Source organism: Nelumbo nucifera, chromosome 2 (assembly GCF_055504915.1).
Source record: "Nelumbo nucifera cultivar China Antique chromosome 2, China Antique-T2T, whole genome shotgun sequence".
In the NCBI taxonomy this organism is placed as follows: Eukaryota; Viridiplantae; Streptophyta; class Magnoliopsida; order Proteales; family Nelumbonaceae; genus Nelumbo; species Nelumbo nucifera.
Window position 1 is genome coordinate 44,131,320 of NC_142650.1, and position 19,602 is coordinate 44,150,921.

The following is a 19,602-nucleotide window of genomic DNA, read 5'->3' on the forward strand; positions in this document are numbered from 1 at the left end:
AACTGCTTAAACCCGAATTAGAAGCATAGCAAAACTCATTTAGCTGTATTCAGCTACAACCAGGGGGCGGGTTACCGGATTAACCCCGGATCCATTTACATTGCATAACATAGAACGAAGGCAATATCCGGACCGGGGTAACCCCGGATTTTTTTTTCATTAAAAAAATAAAAAGCAGCTTATCTTTCTTAAAAATATTAAAAATTAGACTGGTTTTGGAACGAAAAAAAAAAAATTCCCTAAACCGCCAGGCGCCAGCTGATATTTTGAGAAAAATCTCCTTTACGTCTTTTTCCCTAAATTTTGTGCCTTATTTATTTATATTTATTTATTTGTATTTTCAGTTCTATTTCTATACTCCTATGCACATCAGTCTCCTTTATTACCTGACTTGTTAGACATCAAAGCAGCGGGTTTTCGTCCGTCGGCGAGAGACATCGGTTGTCGCTTGTAAGAGGATCTTAAACAGTGTAAGAATATCCGTAGAAGTTTCTTTTTCGTTTTTGGGTTAAGAGCAAGGTTTCTCTGATTCTTAAGCATTGCATTGTGTTTGTTCCCTAAGATCGAAAACCGCGGAAGCACATAAAGAGAGTCCGAGATATCTTTGGTGATCGAAAATGGCGGATGAAAGTTTGCCTTCGCATAGAAGAGACCCTATCAAGTCTTCAGGCATGTAAACTTGACTTCTTTCGATCAATTTGCTGTTTCTTTTGAATATAAGCCTCGTTATCTCCCCGGAATGGTTTTAACTTTTTGAGTTTAGTCGCTCGCTGTGATTGTTTCTTTTAGACGCTAATCGTAGTTATAATGACATTTGTAGTCAAGCCAATTCACTGTGATTTGAATGGATTAGAATCTTAAGATCGCGAAAGTAATGAAAAGAAAATCCGAAATTCGAAGTTTGAAGTTTTTCCCCCGGTTTTATGATAACTCTTTGTAAGTTTCTCGAGTCGAAGTTCAAGGTTTAGTTATTAATGGAAAGAAGAAGCTATATGAATGATACTGAGTTCATCAAGGAACCATGTATCGAACTGCTATGTTCAATAGAAAACATTTTGCCTAAGCATACAAGTCGAAATTATTATTATGTTTCAGTTAAAAAGCGAAATCTAGTCTAACTACGTACCCCTTCATTCCAGTTGGAAATGTAGCGGCGCATCGAAGACGACAGTATGCGGTTACAGTTGGCAAAGAAAGAAGAGGAGCATTAGTACGCGCCAAGCGTCTTTGCAGAGATGGCGTTGTTGATGATAATGACATTTCTTTGGTTAAAGATATGGTGACTAGCGAAGAGGATGCAGCTTTGGATGCTTTAACTTCTCGTGCTGTAGAAGATTTAAAATCTGCTATTTTATACCAGTATTTCCTTACCCACCTTCATTCACCTACCAAACAACATTTTCTCCATTCTTCCCCATTTTGTTAATTAATGTCATTTTGTAATGAATAGTTGGCTTCAACAATTAGTTGGGATTAGGCTTTAGTTGGGCTGGGTTCCTTTTTGTAATGCCTGTCATAGCTATTTAGTGGCAGTTGTATTTTAACAACTCACAACAACTTAACTTTTGTGACAATGGAGGATAATTTGGAATCTGGATATTATTGGGAGAAAAACAATATGAATTTTATCTCTGCAGGGTTGTAAATAATCCTATTGGGAGGGAAACCAAACTTGAAGAATGGGTATTTTGGGATTGGTTTCTCCAACTACATATTGGATGACTTAGGTCTGTGAAACTGATATTGCTTTCTTTTTACCAGCATCTAGATCAAAGAAGATTTATTAAGACGTGAAACAAAATGTAAGGTACACCCCTAATTTCAATCTGGATAGTGGGGAAGAAATGGCTCTGTACAGTGTACACTGACCGACAAACATAATCTAAGGCATATTACAATCACTGTTTTAAAAGGCACTGGAGGCATATGCCTCTATTAAGAAAATGCTCAGAAATGCACAATAGAGGCATATGCCTCCAGTATAGAGGCATATGAGATGCACACCTCTACTGTGCTTTATACAGGAGGCTTATGTCTCATATGTTTTTACCTTTCAATCTATTTTTTTTTTTTATAATATAAAAATAATACATATAAAAGTGGGGCATTTTATTGTGTTCCCCATCAAATATTAACATAATTCAAAGGACAAAAACCCTTCAAATTTGTTTGTTGTAAATTTGTAATGTTACAATAAAATGTTAGAAATTGAAGCGGGGAAACCATTACTTTTATTTCTTTTAATGCATCACATTAATTTGAATATGAGATGATACATGTTTATGTTAATGGTGTACAATTTATGTAAATTGTTAATTCCAGAATTTTGATTATCAACTTTGTAAGTGAAGTATTGATGGCTGATGATACTTACATAATTGTGGATGATGATGGTTTCATGCAATGAAAATTCAATTCCATATTTAAATGTGATGGTTTTATTATTAGAAATTGCAAATATGAAAATTTCTTTTTTTCTGGGATGTTTACTTTATATTATTTATTTTACCTTATTTTCAATTATTTATTAATTAAAAAACTATGCTTAAGAGGCTTACACCTTGTGCTTTCTGCTTATGCCTCATGCCTTAGGATAGTGGAATGCCTTGCAATCACACCTCCATGTTTTGACACTTTGCCTCTTGCAAGACTATTGATTAAAGCATTGGCTGATCTTGGGATCCAACCGAATGAGATATCCAGTTTGGATGCAAAAGATCTAATCTTTCTAATGACGTAGGCAAAAGGCAAAACCAGGCTGGAAATCTTGAAGTATAGAAATCAGCTTAACCCTTGTGAAGTTTCCTTCTATCAGTTCCTACTCCATAGGCACCCTCTCACACTTGAAGGAATGGGGTTACATTTCAAACAAACATCCTGATTCATTCTTTTTGTTCCCTTTGATGAAAGCTATCATTGTACAGAGGACCACACACTTTTTGATATCAATACATTATACTTTACCTTTCTCAAAAAAAAAAAAAAAGATCTATCAGTTTAATTGTTTTTCCTCATCCATTCAGTGTGCCAATTCATTTTTTTTATAGGAAACGGTAACTTTCATTAGATAAAACCATAAGAAACAACTGTCACCTTCCAAAGTAAAAGGTGACCCCTGAATAACAAAAATCTTACAACACTGATAGATCTTTGTCATAAGCATGTTTCAGTTTTTCTATTGTCATGGTATGTATCTAGAGCATATGAGTGTTACGGTATTTAGTTAATCTTGACAAGGTATTTCTCTTTTACTTATTTTTTCTTTTTAACAAAATTTTCTATTTACTATCAAAAAATTTGATGAAGGTTATAATGATTCATTGTGTATATGCTTTCCATGTATCCCCCCCGCCATCATAGCTTTAGTAATGATTTCAGATCACATCATTGTCATTGTGAATTATTAGGGGAAAAGGTGCAATGCAGAAGAAAGTGGAGGCCCTTCGGGAGTTAAGACGCTTGTTATCAAATTCTGAATTGCCTCCTGTTGAAGCAGCACTTAAAGCTGGAGCAGTACCTGCTCTTGTTCAGTGCCTTTCATTTGGACCACCAGATGAACAGGTCCAGTGACTAGTATTGTAGATTGCCTATTATTTAGTGTCTTAGCTTTTGAACAGGTCATGCTTGCATAACAACAGGATGTCAACTCCGTCCTTTTTTTCCTCTTTATGAAATGAACTTTTCAAATAATTTTGAAAATACCCTACTTTATGTCTCTATTTAGGTCTTTTGTTTTTTAGGATATCAACTCTGCCTTTTTTTTTTCTTACTGTTTTCTTGTCTCTATTTAGGTCTTTTATTTTGCTATACTGTTTTAAGTTATTGATGCCTGGGAAGATATCCTAATATATGCTTTTGTTAATATTTCTCATATTACAGTTGCTTGAGGCAGCCTGGTGCCTTACAAACATAGCAGCAGGAGAACCAGAACAAACAAAGGCCTTGTTGCCTGCTTTACCACTGCTAATTGCTCATCTTGGAGGTCTGTGTTGTTCTTGCATTTCCTTGTTTTATATGACATAGTTAATTTGATATCTTTGTGGTTTTACCAAATTACTCAAAAATAATTTCGACTACAGTCTTTTGAGCACAAATATTTCATAGCAATAGGAATATGTGTAATGTAAATAATGATGCAATTCAACCATCTTCTACTACCCATTTACATTCAGACTATGAACTGGTAAAGCTTTCATTTGTTATGGCTGCACTTTTGGGAACCCATAACTATCTGGTTTTGGAGGAGCATACAGTGATCATTCAGGAATATCATTATGGTGTATTCTGGTCTTGTTGGACATGGCCTCATTGACAATTATTTGTTTGAGATTCTTGTTCTTATCAATGATTTTAAAATCTTGTATTCCTTGGTTATTGAAGAGTGGAGGTTGCGAGAGACTTGTAGATAGTCATTGGTTTGGATGCTTGGGGATTTTCATAATTCCTGTCTGTTGCATACTGTTCCATCATCTCAGAGAGGCAAGATATTTGGTTTCCACTGAAAAGCTTGCTCACGTGGATTCCTACTATTTTGGAGTTTGGATTGGCTAGGACTAGAGTGGGGGGAAGAGAAATGTATTGGATTCCTACTGTTCTGGTTTAGCTCCTTTGTCTTTTCTTGTTGGTTTCAGGGGTCTCGCTTCCATTGGGTTATTGCTTTATTGATGCAGAAAACGCCGAGCCTATCATAATTTTCAAGTGGGTACCCTATAGCTTCTCATACCACTTAGTGGTTTATATTGGAATTGTCGGATAAAGTAATGAACAAACGGCAAGGCTAAGAAGATCATCAATAAAAACAAGTTCATGTGTAGGAACTCATGGGTATCCCTAATGAACAAACAAGTTCATTTGAATAAGATGATTTGGTTTAGAAAGGAGGAAATCCCTTCTTTTCATGGTGAACACTAGAACCATGTCACCATTGTCACCTTGAAAATTCTAAGTTTTCTGAAACATGGGAAAACCTGGAAAACAAAGAGGGGCATCAGGAGACACGAAAGATGGAGGAGTGGATGAAGGTCTTGCATGCAAGCTTTGTGGGAAGGGTGGTAGGGAAGGAGATGGATGCAAGGGAGTTTAAGGCCTTCGCGAAACTAGAATGGGGAAGAGAGAAGGTGTTAAAGGTGAGGAAATTGAATGTGGACCTATGGTTGTTCGTGTTTCATTCGAAGGAATTCACAGAGGAGGTTTTAAAAGGGGAACAAGTAAAAGAAGTGGCTGCAGCCTGGGGAAAATTCCTAAAGTTTGACGACCGCAACAGAATGTGGGAGAAATTAGATATTGCAAGAATTCTGGTCGAGGTAGAGAACCCAGTAGCCATCCTTAGTAGATTGATTTCCAAAGCTGATTGGGAAGGTCTATTGAGAGGGTGAGGGTGGAGAATGGGAAGAAATGTTGTGGTGGTCACTCATTTATAGTTTGCAGATGATACAATGATACTTTCTGATGAGTTCAATCTTCAATAGGTAAGAAGGCTAAGGCTGTTGCTAAACTTCTTCAAAAAGATTTCTAGCTTGAAGATTAACCTCCAAAAAAGTTGTTTAGAAGGGGTAAACTTAGTTGAGGGGGAGGTAGAAGCAATCGTGGAGACCTTAGGTTGTCAAACTAGTGAGTGGCCTTTGAAGTATCTAGGTCTGCCTTTGGGGGAAAGTCTGTGAGGAGTATGAATTTTTGGACTCCGGTTGTAGAAAAGATTAGTAACTGGGAAATGGAATTACATCTCTTTAGGTGGTAGATTAACCTTGATCAAGTCTACCTTGGCGAATTTTTCGATGTATTACCGCTCTGTCATTAAGATTCCCAAAAAGTGACTAACTTGCTGGAAAAGGTAATGAGGAACTTTCTTTGGGAACCTGGAGAGGAAAAGAAGGATTGTCTGGCGAAGTGGGAAATAGTGAGCAGGCGTAAGGAAGAAGGTGGGTTAGAGATGGGGAATGCGATATGTAAGAATCAAGCATTGCTAAGGAAATGGTTGTCGAGATTCCCCTTGGAGAGTGAGAAACTATGGCACAAGGTAATAGCTAGCCTACATGGATTGTTGCAAAATGGTTGGGATGCTGGAATCTTAAACAAAGCTACTTTTTCCTCTCCTTGGAAAGCTATTCATGCAGTTCTTCCTTGCTCCCTCGAGCAAGTCAGGCATGATTCAAGGTCTAAAATTTGGTTTTGGGAGGACCTCTGGGTGGGTGATTCTACTCTTAAAGATGCTTTCTCCTCTCCTTATTCATTGTCTTTGTTTAAAAATGAGCCTATTTCTTCTTTCTACTCCGTTTCTGAGGGAGTGGGTTGAAATTTGGGTTTCAGAAGAGGTTTAAGAGAGGCTGAATGTGAGTGAGGTTTGGTGCTCAAGCTCCTTTAGGGTCTTCCTTTCTAGTGAGTGAGGTTTGGTGCAAACCAGTTCCCTTAAAAACAGAGACTTTTTGTTGGGAGGTCTTTCATGGAAAAATCAACACTTTGGGCATGCTTCGAAAGAGAAGGAAAAATGTTTGTTTATCCCCTAACTGGTGTACACTTTGTAAGGCAAATGGTGAGACTACTTATCACATTCTAATTCCTTGTCCATTTGTAACCTCTCTTTTGGAGTGGTTCTTTGACCTCTTCAAGTGCAGGTGGACTCTACCTACAAGCTTACCTAGTCTGTTTGCATGTGGAGATGTACATCATGCACTTGGGCTGATGTTGTTTGGACTGTTTGGAAAGAAAGAAATGCAAGACTCTTCAAGGATGAGGAGAGAAATTTGGATGCAATCTTAGATTGTATCCTAAGGGTGATTCATTGGGTTAGGTCCTTGGACTTGTTCTCACCATTCTCCTTTGATAATATAAAAAAGGAATTGCCGAATTGGAAAGAAGTGGCCTTTTCATCTACAAGAAAGACTAGAATAGTTCAGATTTAGGAGCTACCATCGGAAAGCTTTACAAAACTCAATTTTGATGGGAGCTGTTTAGGTAACCCAGGGCCTTCAGGAATAGGAGTGTTCAGGGATAAAGATGGAACTATTTTAGCTTTATTCCCGGGTCCTATCGCTCAAGGAGATTCAACTAAAGCTTAAGTGTCTGCTGTGTTGTATGGGGTCCAATTAGCAGAAAAACTTAATTTAAGAAAGCTGTTAGTAGAAGGAGATTCCCAAGTAGTAGTAGGTTAAAAAAATGAAAAGAAGGCAGCCTGGACCGAGATTTGGTAAAGAAGATCAAGCGACATCTAAGAGGTGTAACAGTAACTGTTCAGTGGGTTCCATGGGCTGCTAATGGGATGGAAGATTCTCTAGCAAGGCAAGGGGTTGTAAGGGAGCAATTATTTTGGGCTCAGTTGTTTTAAGGAGCAAGTGTTTTCACCTACTCTTGTGGGCAAGGGGTGGTTAGGGAGTGATTGTCTTGGGCTCAGTTCTTTTATCTGATTTTTAAGGTGATAAAACTCAAACTAGATGTTCGTATAAGTTCAGATCGGAAGAAAGAGAAGGAGAAGAGAGAGAGAAGAAGAAGAAGGAGAAGAAGAAGGAGAAAAGGTCACAGCCGAACTAGGGAGAAAAATTCAAATCCCTCTAGTCGTCCCTTCTTTTATTTTTACTCTTTCAAGGTATACAAGAATTACTATTGTGCCCTCACTCAAGTGAGAGCCACATCAGCTGAACAATACATATATAACTAAACTTAAAAGGACTATACTACCCTTGTACAATCAGCTCTAACACTCCCCCTCAATCTGGTAAGTATATGTCATATAGTCCCAGCTTGCTACATATGTAGTCCATTCTTCCCCGATTCAACCCTTTGGTAAACAGATATGCCCATTGATTTCCTGTATTCACATATGCTATACTTATCACTCCACTAAGCACCTTCTCACGTACAAAGTGGCAATCCACTTTTATGTGCTTCATCCTTTCATGAAACACTGGATTAGAGGAGATATGAACTGCAACTTGATTATCACAGTATAACTTCATAGGAGTGTCAATCGAGTATCCCATCTCCTCTAGTAGATGCTTCAACCACACTAGTTCGCATGTTGTGTGTGCCATAGCCCTATATTCAGCCTCTGCATTGCTTGCTACCACTGTCTGCTTCTTACTTTTCCATGTCACTAAGTTCCCACCAAGAAAAGTGCAATACCCTATAGTGGACCTTCTGTTAGATATGGACCCGACCCAATCAGCATCCATGTATCCCTCTATCTCAAGACTTTCTCCACTCCAATGCAACAAACCACGACCTAGAGCACCCTTCAAATACCTCACAATCCTTAGGACTGCCTCCTAGTGTGGGATTCAAGGGTTCTGCATAAAGTGACTCACTACACTGACCGCAAATGAGATATTAGGTCGAGTGATGGTTAGGTAATTAAGCTTACCCACCAACCTTCTGTACCTTCCCGGATCCTCAAACTCCTCACCTGTATCATTACCCAATTTAACATTCAATTCCATAGGTGTTTCAGCTGGTCTGGCACCCAACAACCCTGTTTCTTCTAGTAGATCAAGAACATATTTCCTCTGGCACAGATTAATACCATTCTTGGACATCACAACCTCTATCCCTAGGAAGTATCTTAATTTGCCAAGATTCTTTGTCTGGAAGTGATCATGCAAGTAAGTCTTCAACCTGTCAATTCTTGGTCTGTCACCGCCTGTGATAACAATGTCATCTACATATACCACCAAGAGAATATTCCCGGCATTTGATTCATAGCTGAATACGGAATAGTCAACCTGACACTGTTTCATTCCAAACTTCTTCACCACTTCACTAAATCTCCCAAACCATGCACGGGGAGATTGTTCAAGTCTATAAATAGCCTTCTTAAGTCTACACACCTTCTCACCCTCCCCCTGAGCAACAAACCCTGGTGGTTGCTCCATGTACACCTCCTCAAGAAGATCACCATGTAAAAAAGCATTCTTGATGTCAAGCTGAAACAAGGGCCAATCAAACATAGCAGCAAGAGAAATCAGAACACGAACTGACCCAATTTTGGCAATCGGAGAGAAGGTGTCTGTGTAATCAATACCATACTGCTGTGAATAACCTTTGGCAACTAACCGTGCTTTCAACCGTTCAACACTCCCATCAGGTAAGTATTTAACCGTGTACACCCACTTATAGAGCCGACAACATGCTTACCGGGTGGAAGAATGGTGAGGTCCCACGTATGAGTACGAGTCAGGGCTAAGAGCTCTTCTTCCATTGCTTGGCGCCACCCTGGAGAAGTGAGGGCTTCTTGGACATCCTTGGGAATAGAGACAGAGGATAGCATAGAAACAAACCGTTGATGGGAAGCCGAAAGGTGAGATTTAGAAACATAATTGGAAATGGGGTGGAGAGTTCAACTGCGTTTACCTTTCCGCAAAGCAATAGGAAGATCAAGGTCAAAACTTGGGGTTGGGGCTGGGGTGGGATCAACTGCCGGATCTGTCAATGGTGACGAAGCTGGGGGAGGAGCTGGTGCTTGACGATGTGTATACACTTGCTGGATAGGTGGTCCTCTCTCAGGTAGCTGCGCTGGAGGCAAAGACTGGGTCACAACTGGAACAAGAGGAATGGGATCCTCAACAGGAACTAGAAGAGGGGGTGATGGCAACGGAGGAGAAGAAGTATCCGACCTGGAGAAGAAAGGAACAAACTCAAAAAATGTAACATCATAACACAAAAGAATGCCAAGCACGAGAATTATAACACTTAAACCCTTTTTGAGTCATGGAATAGCCAAGAAAGACACAATTAGTGGATCTAGCATCTAACTTGTCCATTCCAGGCCCAAGATTATGAACGAAACACACGCATCCAAAAACTCTGGGAGTAAGGGGAAAAGGAGACAACGTAGGAAACATAACAGAGAAAGGGGACTGACCTTCAAGGATAAACATGGGCATGCGGTTAATAAGAAAGTAGGATGTAAGTACAACATCACTGCAAAAGGGTTTGGGGACATTCATCTGATGTAAGAGGGACCAAGTAGTTTCCAAAAGGTGACGATTCTTTCTTTCAGCCCCCCCCCCCCCCCCCCCCCCCCCCCCCCCCCATTTTGTTGAGGAGTGTAGGTACATGAGGTTTGATGGATAATGCCATGTTGTTCCAAATATTATTGAAAGGGTGTGGAAAAATACTCGCGGTCATTATCAGAATGAAGAATTTTAATATGTACACCAAATTGATTGCGAATTTCAGCATAAAATTTCTGAAAGATAGAAAACAATTCACTATTATATTTCATAAGGTAAAGCCATGTCATCCTTGAGTAATCATCAACAAAAATTACAAAGTACTTGTAACCATTATAAGACACTACTCTGTTTGGACCCTAGATGTCCGAATGGACTAAAGAAAAAGGACTCGATATACGACTATCAACTCTAGGACTAAAGGAGACACGATGATGTTTCCCAAACTGACACAACTCACAATTTAAATTAGAAAGACAACTCAACGATGGAATAAGTAACTGAAGAGCTCTAAGAGATGGATGACCAAGTCTACAATGACACTGATGAGGGGAGAGAGATGAATGAAGAGTTGTTGCCGAACCACCTCCATCAAGATAATACAGTCCACCAACTTCGTGCTCTCCACCAATCTTCATCCACGTCTTGAGATCCTGAAACACACAAGAGGAAGGGTAAAAATTTATTGAGCAATTAAGAGACTTGGTCAATTTACTAACAGACATCGGGTTAAAGGGAAACTTGGGAACATATAAAATTGAGAGAGGTAATGAGTATGTGTCAACATTACCAACACCACATATGGTTGATGTAGAGCCATTGGCAAGAGTAACAAATTGGGAAGTCGAGGACGGAGAAATGGATGAAAACACACATGGAGTTCTAGTCATATGATCGGAAGCTCCAGAATCTATAATCCAACGGGAAGGTGTGGATGCTAGACAAGCTGTCTGTGTGTGCAAGGGTAGCCGTGTTCTATCGAGATGTACCCTAAATGAACTGCTCATACTCATCCCGTGAAACACTCGCCATCTCCTTTCTGGAAGTATCTGTAGATGTAGTGGGGATCTGATCAGTAACTTGAGATTCTTGTCTTGAGCTACCACCATTTACAGATGCATGATTTGCCCAAGTTGAAGGTGGGCCATGTAGATCATAGCAAAAGTTGATAGTATGTCCCTCCATACCACAATGAGTATACCTTCTCTGAGTATTACCACATCCCCTACCACGGGCTCCCCCTGAGTCTCGTCCTCCAACACGACCACCACCACAATTATACATGCCACCACCACTACCACAACCATGCTGACCTCCTCTACCACCATGACCTCCCCCTCTCGTAACTGCAAATGCAGACCTATCTGACATAGTGGAAGTCTCTGTGGGTCCAACTGAAATCCTCCGAAGACGAGCAAACACTTCCTCAAGAGAGGGAAGAGAAGATCCACCTAGTATTTGTGCCCTTACGGGTTCATACTCAGACTTCAGCCTTACTAAAAATCTGGTCACATCTAACTGCTCTCTCTGTTGTTGCTGAATTTTGACATCAGGTGTAAGAGGATGATAAACATTCAACTCATTTCGTAAATTTCTCATACTAGCATAATAGTCCTCAAGACTCGGATTCCCTTGTTTCAGATTGAAGTACTCTTGGTACAATTGGTAAACCCTAGTAGTGTTATCTTGTCCAAAATATAGTTTCCTTGCATGATCCCAGACTTCCTTGGCTGTATCTAAAAATATGAAGTTCACGCTAATTTTGGACTCCATACTGTTCCATAGCCAAGTCATAATTTGAGCATCCTCCTGCTCCCATTCATCATATCCTGGATAATCAATTGGGGGTTTATCTTCCCTCACATGTTTCACTTTCTTTTTGGCTTTCAGGAAAACTTCAACAGACTTAGCTCAAGGGACATAATTCTCACCATTCAGTTTTATAGAGGTCATTTGCACATTCAGATAATCAAAAGGCACCATCACACTTGATTTGTATTCACTGCTGTCTCCCATGACTGCACAAGAAAACAATGGGAAGCTGTACCACTAAATTGTTACTCTACTGCCCTAATAATTCACCACACTCCACACGAATGACTGAGCACCACTAGGGTTCCTAGTACCAGGTTTCAGCAACAACACTCACAACTATTCACCACTGTTTCAGCAACAATATTCTCAACTGTTCACCACTTTTAGCAACGACACTACTGTTGCCGTCTACTGTCAACACTAGAAACCCTCACAACACACTTCACGAATAGGATATTCAGTTCTGCAGCATATAAAAAAAACTTGCTACATACCACAACTTAGTTCGAAGATCATGTACCTGTCGAGTAGAGGGTACCAAGTCTGCACTGTCACCATCACAAAACCATCCCTCTTCGAATTGCGAGTAGAGGGTTTTCTACCAACCACACAAAACCACGACTGCACTCATTGGAGGCATGGAAACCCCCAAAAGGAGAAAAAGACCAGTCCTTTTCTTTCTTTCTGGAAAACTCTCTAGGTATCAATGAGAATTCTGCAAAACCCTAGAAAGGAATGTGCAGAACAGAGAGAAAAGGAGACAACTGATCTGAACTGATTATCATGGCTTTAATACCATGATAAAACTCAGACAAGATGTTCATATAAGTTCAGATCAGAAGAAAGAGAAGGAGAAGAGAGAGAAGAAGAAGAAGAAGGAGAAAAGGTCAAAGCCGAATTAGAGGGAAAAATTCAAATCCCTCTAGTCGGCCCTTCTTTTATTTATACTCTTCTAAGGTATACAAGAATTACCATTGTGCCCTCACTTAAGTGAGAGCCACATCAGCTGAACAATACATATATAACTAAACATAAAAGGACTATACTACCCTTGTACAGCCATAGGGGTACTCATAACCCGGTTGTAATTCACTGTATGTTCTTGTTTATTTTAATGAAATACTTCCTGTTATCTATAAAAAAAAGAAATGGATTTCTAAGCATAGATAAAAGTGGCATTATACCCAATGCTACCCATCCTAACCATTGTTTTGAAGGCCATACTTGCCATCGATAACCTGATGCTGCAGGTAGTTTTATTCCTTAGGAAATTTCCCGAGAACTTTGCTTGGAGGTAAGTGTTTCTATCCTCATCATTCCTTACCTAGCTTGCCATCCTCATTCTCATTGCCAATGGTTTTCTAGTTGAAAGGGTGGTATTTCATAGTGTATTCAAGTTCCTATTAAAAAAACCCTTATAATCTCTACAACTGGGGCTTTTTGTTGGCCTCTAGGAAAGCGTTTTGATCTTTTTGGGTGTAGGTGGACAGAACCAATGTAGGTTTGCAACCTCTTTGACCCCACAACTTTCAAGTGGCCAAAGAAAAGAGGTAGAGTCCTGTGGGAGTGTGCGAGAGCTGTTATGGTGTGGACTGTTTAGGAGGAAAGGAATGCCAGAATTTTCAATGATAAGGAGAGGGATGAAACTGGGTTGTGGGAAAGTATATTAAATAGGGCCATAAGTTGGGCAAAGTCATTGGAACTGTTTTTGCCTTTCTTCTTTGATGACCTATGTAGGAATTGGTAGCAAATTGCCAAAAGCTCTGCTGTTAGAATTAAGCCTTTGGTGGAGTGGAAACCTCCTGAAGAAGGTGTTATTAAATTAAATTTTGATGGCAGCAGACTAGGTAACGTAAGGCTGTCTGGAATTGGGGGAGTTTTCAGAAATGCTAAGGGCCGGATCATAGCTTTATATTCTGATCCTATTGGTGTGGGAGATTCAGTTAATGCAGAAGTCCAAGCCGTTCTAAAAGGAGCAGAGATTGAGAAGGAGCTGGCAATGGAACACTTAATCATTGAAGGTGACTCTAAACTGGTTATTGGGTGGTTAAAGGAGCTGGAGATTGCAGCCTGGTGGTACTATAGAGCGGCTTTGAGAAGGTTCAGGTGGTTAACATCAAATATATCCAGTCACAGTTCAATGGGAAAGAAGATCGGCAAATGAGTTGGCAGATTTTTTATCCAAACAAGGGGTGCATAGGAATCAACTTTTTTGGGCTCATTCGTAAGCTTTATGTTATAGTTTAGAGGCTGCACCTCGCGCTTCTTTGTGGGGATTTTGTAATATGTATCCTTTGTGTTTTTTATTAATAAAATTACTCATATCTATAAAAAAATCGCTATGACTGGGGCTTTGTACATTGATATACAATGTATACTAGTAGGTTAGAGAAACTTTGGAAGTTGATATGATCTCATAGATCCTTTCCCCTAATAACATGGTACAGTTCCTTTTCCATGCCACTAAGGGGCTGTTTGATAACAGCTGAAGTTGACTGAAAACATTGCTTTATCTTTTAGTGAATTATAGTATTAAATAATAAAATAATCAAGAGTATGGTAATCTACCGAACTTCAGCTTCAGCCATTAAGGAGCCCACAACCTCCTTAAAAACTTATTCACTAAAAGACAAGGCAAAACTTTTCAGTTCAGCTACTTCATCTGTTATCAAATGGCTCCTGACTTTTTGAGAATCTTTCACCACTGTTTTCTAGAATTCCATTGACATAGGACTTCGGAGGAAATCCTGTATCATTAAATATATTTAATTCCCTTTTCATACCTTATCTGCCAGAATGATTTTGCTTTAGATTAACTAGATTATTTACTAATATCTGTTTCTTTTTCTCTGATTATAAACTGCACTATTTTGTAGAGAAGAGCTCCATGCCTGTTGCTGAACAATGTGCATGGGCACTGGGAAATGTTGCTGGTGAAGGAGAGGAGCTAAGAAATATTTTGTTGGCGCAAGGAGCTTTACCACCCCTCGCAAGAATGATGCTGCCAAATAAGGGTTCAACTGTTAGAACAGCTGCTTGGGCCTTGTCAAACCTAATCAAGGTTATTTTCTTACTAACTGTTGGAACAATTGTTAGCCTTGTTTTTTATAACCTATGATATCTATGTATCTCTATATGGGTGTCATGTAATATTGGCCACCTCAGCTTTTTAGTGTAAATTCCTTGCATAATCTTGTCTGTTATGTCCTTGTTGTATCCGATATCATAGTTCATAACAGCCAAGAATCAGAACATGCACAAAACTGTTCTCCTGTTAATAGTTTTATTTTAGAGGTCTGGCTATTTGATGCAATCGACTTTTTAAAAATGTCATCTGTACAGGTTTTCATTGTGAATCTATGAAGAAAAGACTTCCAGGTTTTAATCCAAATAAGGACTTCCCAAAGGCTATCAGAACTCTAGGTGATTTGCTGATTGGGCTGAAAAAGAAGAATGGAATAAGATAGGCCAAGCTGTAAATTTTAGGCCCTGTTCATAACCTTGTATCTTGGAAATAAACTGGGCAAACGGCTCTTTATATCTTGGTTCAAATTTTGTTTCAGTGTTAATTGCGAGTTCTATCACAAATACTTGAAGCAATAGCATGAATAAATTAAAAAACAAACATATTCTATTTTATTTAAAGTAACTAGAGACACAAATAAACAAATAAAGCTTTATTGATCCAAAAAAAAAACAAATAAAGCTTTAAAATGAGTTTGTGGTTAACTAGGATTACTAGTCATTAATTGACTAGTCAATTTAGTTGATGCTTAGCCGTTCTTGCCTTCTAGGTACTGCAGCATGAGTATTGGCCAACTAGTTAGTGTTGCAGTCTATCTGGCCCTAAATTAACTAGTTAGTCGACCAGTCAACAACTAGTTGACACTGATAAAACTGTCTTTAAGAAGGTATTAAGCATTATGGCTCTCATGATCTATCAAATCCTCATAGAAAACCTAATCCCAGGAAAGACCATTAGGGGAATGCTAGGCACAGGGGTTTTATTTATTTAATTTTTTATAGTAAAGGTAAAATTCATTAAAAGAAAAAAAAAATGAGCATACAAGAGTAAGGTGATAAGAAATCACCTGAGAGAAGAAAGAACAAAAGCTAATACCCCTTGACAATAGACACACAATACATTCATCCCCAATCACAGATTAGAAAACCAGAACTGCCATCAACAAACAAGAGACAACTGACTCCTCCCAACCCCTCTAGAACAGTTCCTCCTATAGCCACACCTTATGACACTGTCAAACTCTTATATGTTGGTTGGTGAATCAAGATGTAATTTCTTGGAGGGTTAGATCAATGGTAAGGCAGGCACAATCTCTAGGTGCTACCTTGAATACCTCATTCAACTGGATACCTAGAAGTGCTAATATGATGCTAGATGCCTTGGAAAAAGCAGGGGTATTAAGGGAACATCTAAAGTGGGGTTTTCCAGGGCTGGGTTGCAATCTGTAATCTGTAACAGTTTTTTATTTTGTATCCTTAATTTGTATTAGATCTCCATTCGTTTGGGAGCTACATTATATCTTTTGGCCTGCTGCTTCTTTTGGTAAGCAGTGTGGTGGTTTTCTATTAATGAAATTTACCTGTTACTTTTAAAAAAAAATCCTTTTCTTTCTCTGGTTCCTTAAACAGTGACAGGAAGTAAATGGGTAGGTTTGAGAAGGTGGGTTTTATTAGAGTTAATCTCCAGCCAATTGAAATGAAGTTCTTCCATGCTGCCAATCTCTTGGTAAATCTTTCAATAACCCCTTCTCAAAAGCCTACCAGCTATGCCCTTTTCCTAAACATGATATTTTCTTTAACCTCAAATGCTGACTCTATCACTCTATATCTTCCCTCTGTGATACCACATCCTTTGCAAATTGACCTTCAACCTTTACCCTATAGTAAGCATCATCACTATGAAAATTATCTTCAAGATTTTTGCCATCACCTTCAAAAACCTCAAAGTACAATGCTTCACCAGCAAAGTACAATTCATTGAATGAAGGAATAAGAGAAGGATAAGCTGCCAGTTTGGATGGACTGTTTAGCCCCTCTGTTTTGAGTAGCACAAAAAAAGAGGTAGGATTTTGTGGAGTTGTTCAAGGGCAGCAGTTTGTTGGACAGTGTGGGAAGAAAGAAACGCATGAATCTTCAAGGAGAAGGAGAGAAGCTTGGAGGTGCCAACTGATTGTATTACTCTTAAAGTTGCTCATTGGGTAAGAACCTTGAAACTTTTTTCAGACTTTGGAGTGGAGGATATTTTCTGGAATTGGGGAGCAGTTGTGAGATCTTCCTCTAGGAAACAAAAACCTCTAGAGGTCTGGTCTCCCCCAATGGTTAGTTGGAAGAAGCTGAACTTTGATGGTAATAGTATGGGTAACCCAGGTCCCTCAGGTATTGGAGGGGTTATGTTAAGACCGCTGAAACAGAGCAACAGAAGACAGTTAGTCAGCTCTACAAGAGAAGGCCACGTCAGCACAACAGCTCAGCTAACTAACCGTCCACTTGCAGCAGTTTTAACATAAAGGAATTAAAGAATGTAAGGAGCTTTGTAAAACAGTATAAATAGTCAGACACAGGGGAAATAAAGGCATGGATCTTTTGGCATTATTTCTTTCTCTTTCTCTCTCTCTCTCTCTCTCTCTCTCTCTCTTTCTCCCTCTTCCCTACCATCGGATTTAGGAGGTTGGCTCCCTCGAAGAGCCCTGAGTTAGGCAGGTTCCTAATAAGTTGGTATCAGAGCCAGCGTGACCAACACAAGGACAACGTCAGTAGATGCCTGGGTAGATCAGATGGAAGTAGAGATCCATCGAATGTCCTCAGACCTCAAGGAAATGAAGGAAGGTTTCACCGCTCTCCTCAATCGGTTGGAGCAGATGTCAACGAACAACAACAAAGGAAGCCAAGAGGAGCATAGCAATGAAAACAACTGTAGAACAGGGCCGACGACAACGAGAGCAGCAAAAATTGACTTCCCCATCTTCTTAGGCGGCGACCCGACTCCCTGGATTCTCAAAGCCGAGCGATATTTTGATTACCATGAGACACCTGGGCAAGACAAGGTGGCTCTAGCTTCGGCGCATCTTGAGGGGGAAGCTATCCTATGGTATCAATGGTACCGACGGGGGCACCCTCGTCAATCTTGGGCAGACTTAACTGATGCCATGACCATCTGTTTTGGATCGTTTGGGGTTCGAAGATCACGATGAGAATCTTGCAAAACTGCGACAGATGGGATCGGTTAAAGATTACCAGATGGAGTTTGAAAAACTGATCGTGCGAGTCCAAGGGTGGACGGAAAAGGCGCTAGTTGGAAGCTTCGTTGACGGCTTGAAGGAAGAACTATGGCTGGAAATAAACGCGATGCAACCTACTTCGGTCATAAATGCAGCAACACTAGCAAGACTATATGAAGACAAGTTCACTCGAGCAAGGAGGGTACATCGGCCATGGGGTCCGATAACCAGGACGGCATCACCGGACAAGGAGGGGGATTCTGACCCAGGACGGCAGCATCGGCCATGGGGTCCCATCGGTTCTGCTACAACTATGAAGAGAAATTCGGGCCGGGCCATCGGTGCAAGAAACAACAAGCATTTCTCCTTCAAACGGAAACCGAAGAGGAAGATGAGTTCACCGGTTGTGGGGAATCTGACCTTGGATGGGAATTACAACCCAATGGGACACCTGAAATATCTCTACAAGCCCTTATGGGACTTGCGTCCCCGCAAACAATGAGAATAGTCGGGTTAATCCAAAGGCGTCATGTGCCAATCCTTATAGACAGTGGCAGTTCCCTTAACTTCATAACTCAAGTCTTGGTGGATAAAATGGGGCTCCCAGTTCAACCAACAATGGCTTTTACGGTACATGTGGCCAATGGTAATAGCCTATCTTGCAATAGTATATGCATGGGCTTACCACTAAAGGTTCAGGGTCACCAGTTTTCGGTGGACCTATAACCCCTTTATCTCAGTGGAGTGGGCGTGGTGCTAGGCATTCAGTGGTTGAGACAGTTAGGCCCCGTGATCTGTGACTAGGCTTGTCTCACCATGGACTTCACATCAGGGAACTCTACAGTCCATCTACAAGGGTCCAAGGCCCATCAGTCTTGCAAACAAAGCAAATGGGAGATCCGGATCAGCCCATATTCATGCACATAGACTCAAATTGGACCAGCCCATCCTTAGCTAACAACAACTCAGATGGGCCTGGAGACTACCAAAGCCGCCTACAACAACTCCTCCAGCAATATGGCAGTGTGTTCAAAGAACCCCAAAAGCTTCCACCACCCCGAGAGCATGACCATCGCATTCCTCTCATGCCAGGAGCCGCCCCAACCAATGTAAGACCTTACCGATACCCTTATTTTCAACAATTTGAAATCGAGAAGCAAGTTCAAGATATGCTTGAGAAAGGAATAATACAACCCAGCCACAACCCATTCCCCTCACCGGTATTATTAGTCAAAAAGAAGGATGGGATGTGGCGATTTTGTATTGATTATAGGGCCCTTAACAATATTACCATTAAGGACCGATTTCCAATACCGGTCATTGATGAATTGCTTGATGAACATAGTCGGGCCACCATATTCTCAAAATTAGATTTACGAGTTGGGTATCATCAGATAAGGGTACTTGGGGAGGATGTTCACAAAACGGCTTTCAGGACACATGATGACCACTACGAGTTCTTGGTCATGCCATTTGGGTTGACCAACACTCCAACAACATTTCAAGCCTTAATGAACGACATATTCCGGCCATATTTACGTAAGTTCATTCTTGTTTTCTTTGATGACATATTGGTCTATAGCCCCAACTGGAAGGAACATTTG

At 40.1% G+C, this 19,602-nt stretch overlaps 1 protein-coding gene across 4 annotated transcripts in view; it reads left to right on the forward strand.

Moving 5' to 3' along the window:
• The first annotated feature begins 320 nt into the window (after positions 1-320).
• The window catches only part of LOC104588673 (importin subunit alpha-9), a 51,469-nt gene continuing 32,187 nt past the window's right edge, over positions 321-19,602 (forward strand). For 2 of the 4 annotated variants that reach the window (XR_016082627.1, XM_088898457.1), the window contains exons 1-6: positions 321-470; positions 563-669; positions 1,140-1,359; positions 3,408-3,561; positions 3,880-3,982; positions 14,633-14,817. Coding sequence is in view for 3 of the 4 variants with exons in the window: in XM_088898457.1 (XP_088754583.1) it covers positions 618-669; positions 1,140-1,359; positions 3,408-3,561; positions 3,880-3,982; positions 14,633-14,817 (714 nt within the window). In the remaining variant the exon portion in view is untranslated. Of the gene's footprint in view, positions 471-562; positions 670-820; positions 937-1,139; positions 1,360-3,407; positions 3,562-3,879; positions 3,983-14,632; positions 14,818-19,602 lie in introns of those variants that run through there. The other 2 variants (XM_088898458.1, XM_088898459.1) reach the window with 2 other exon arrangements.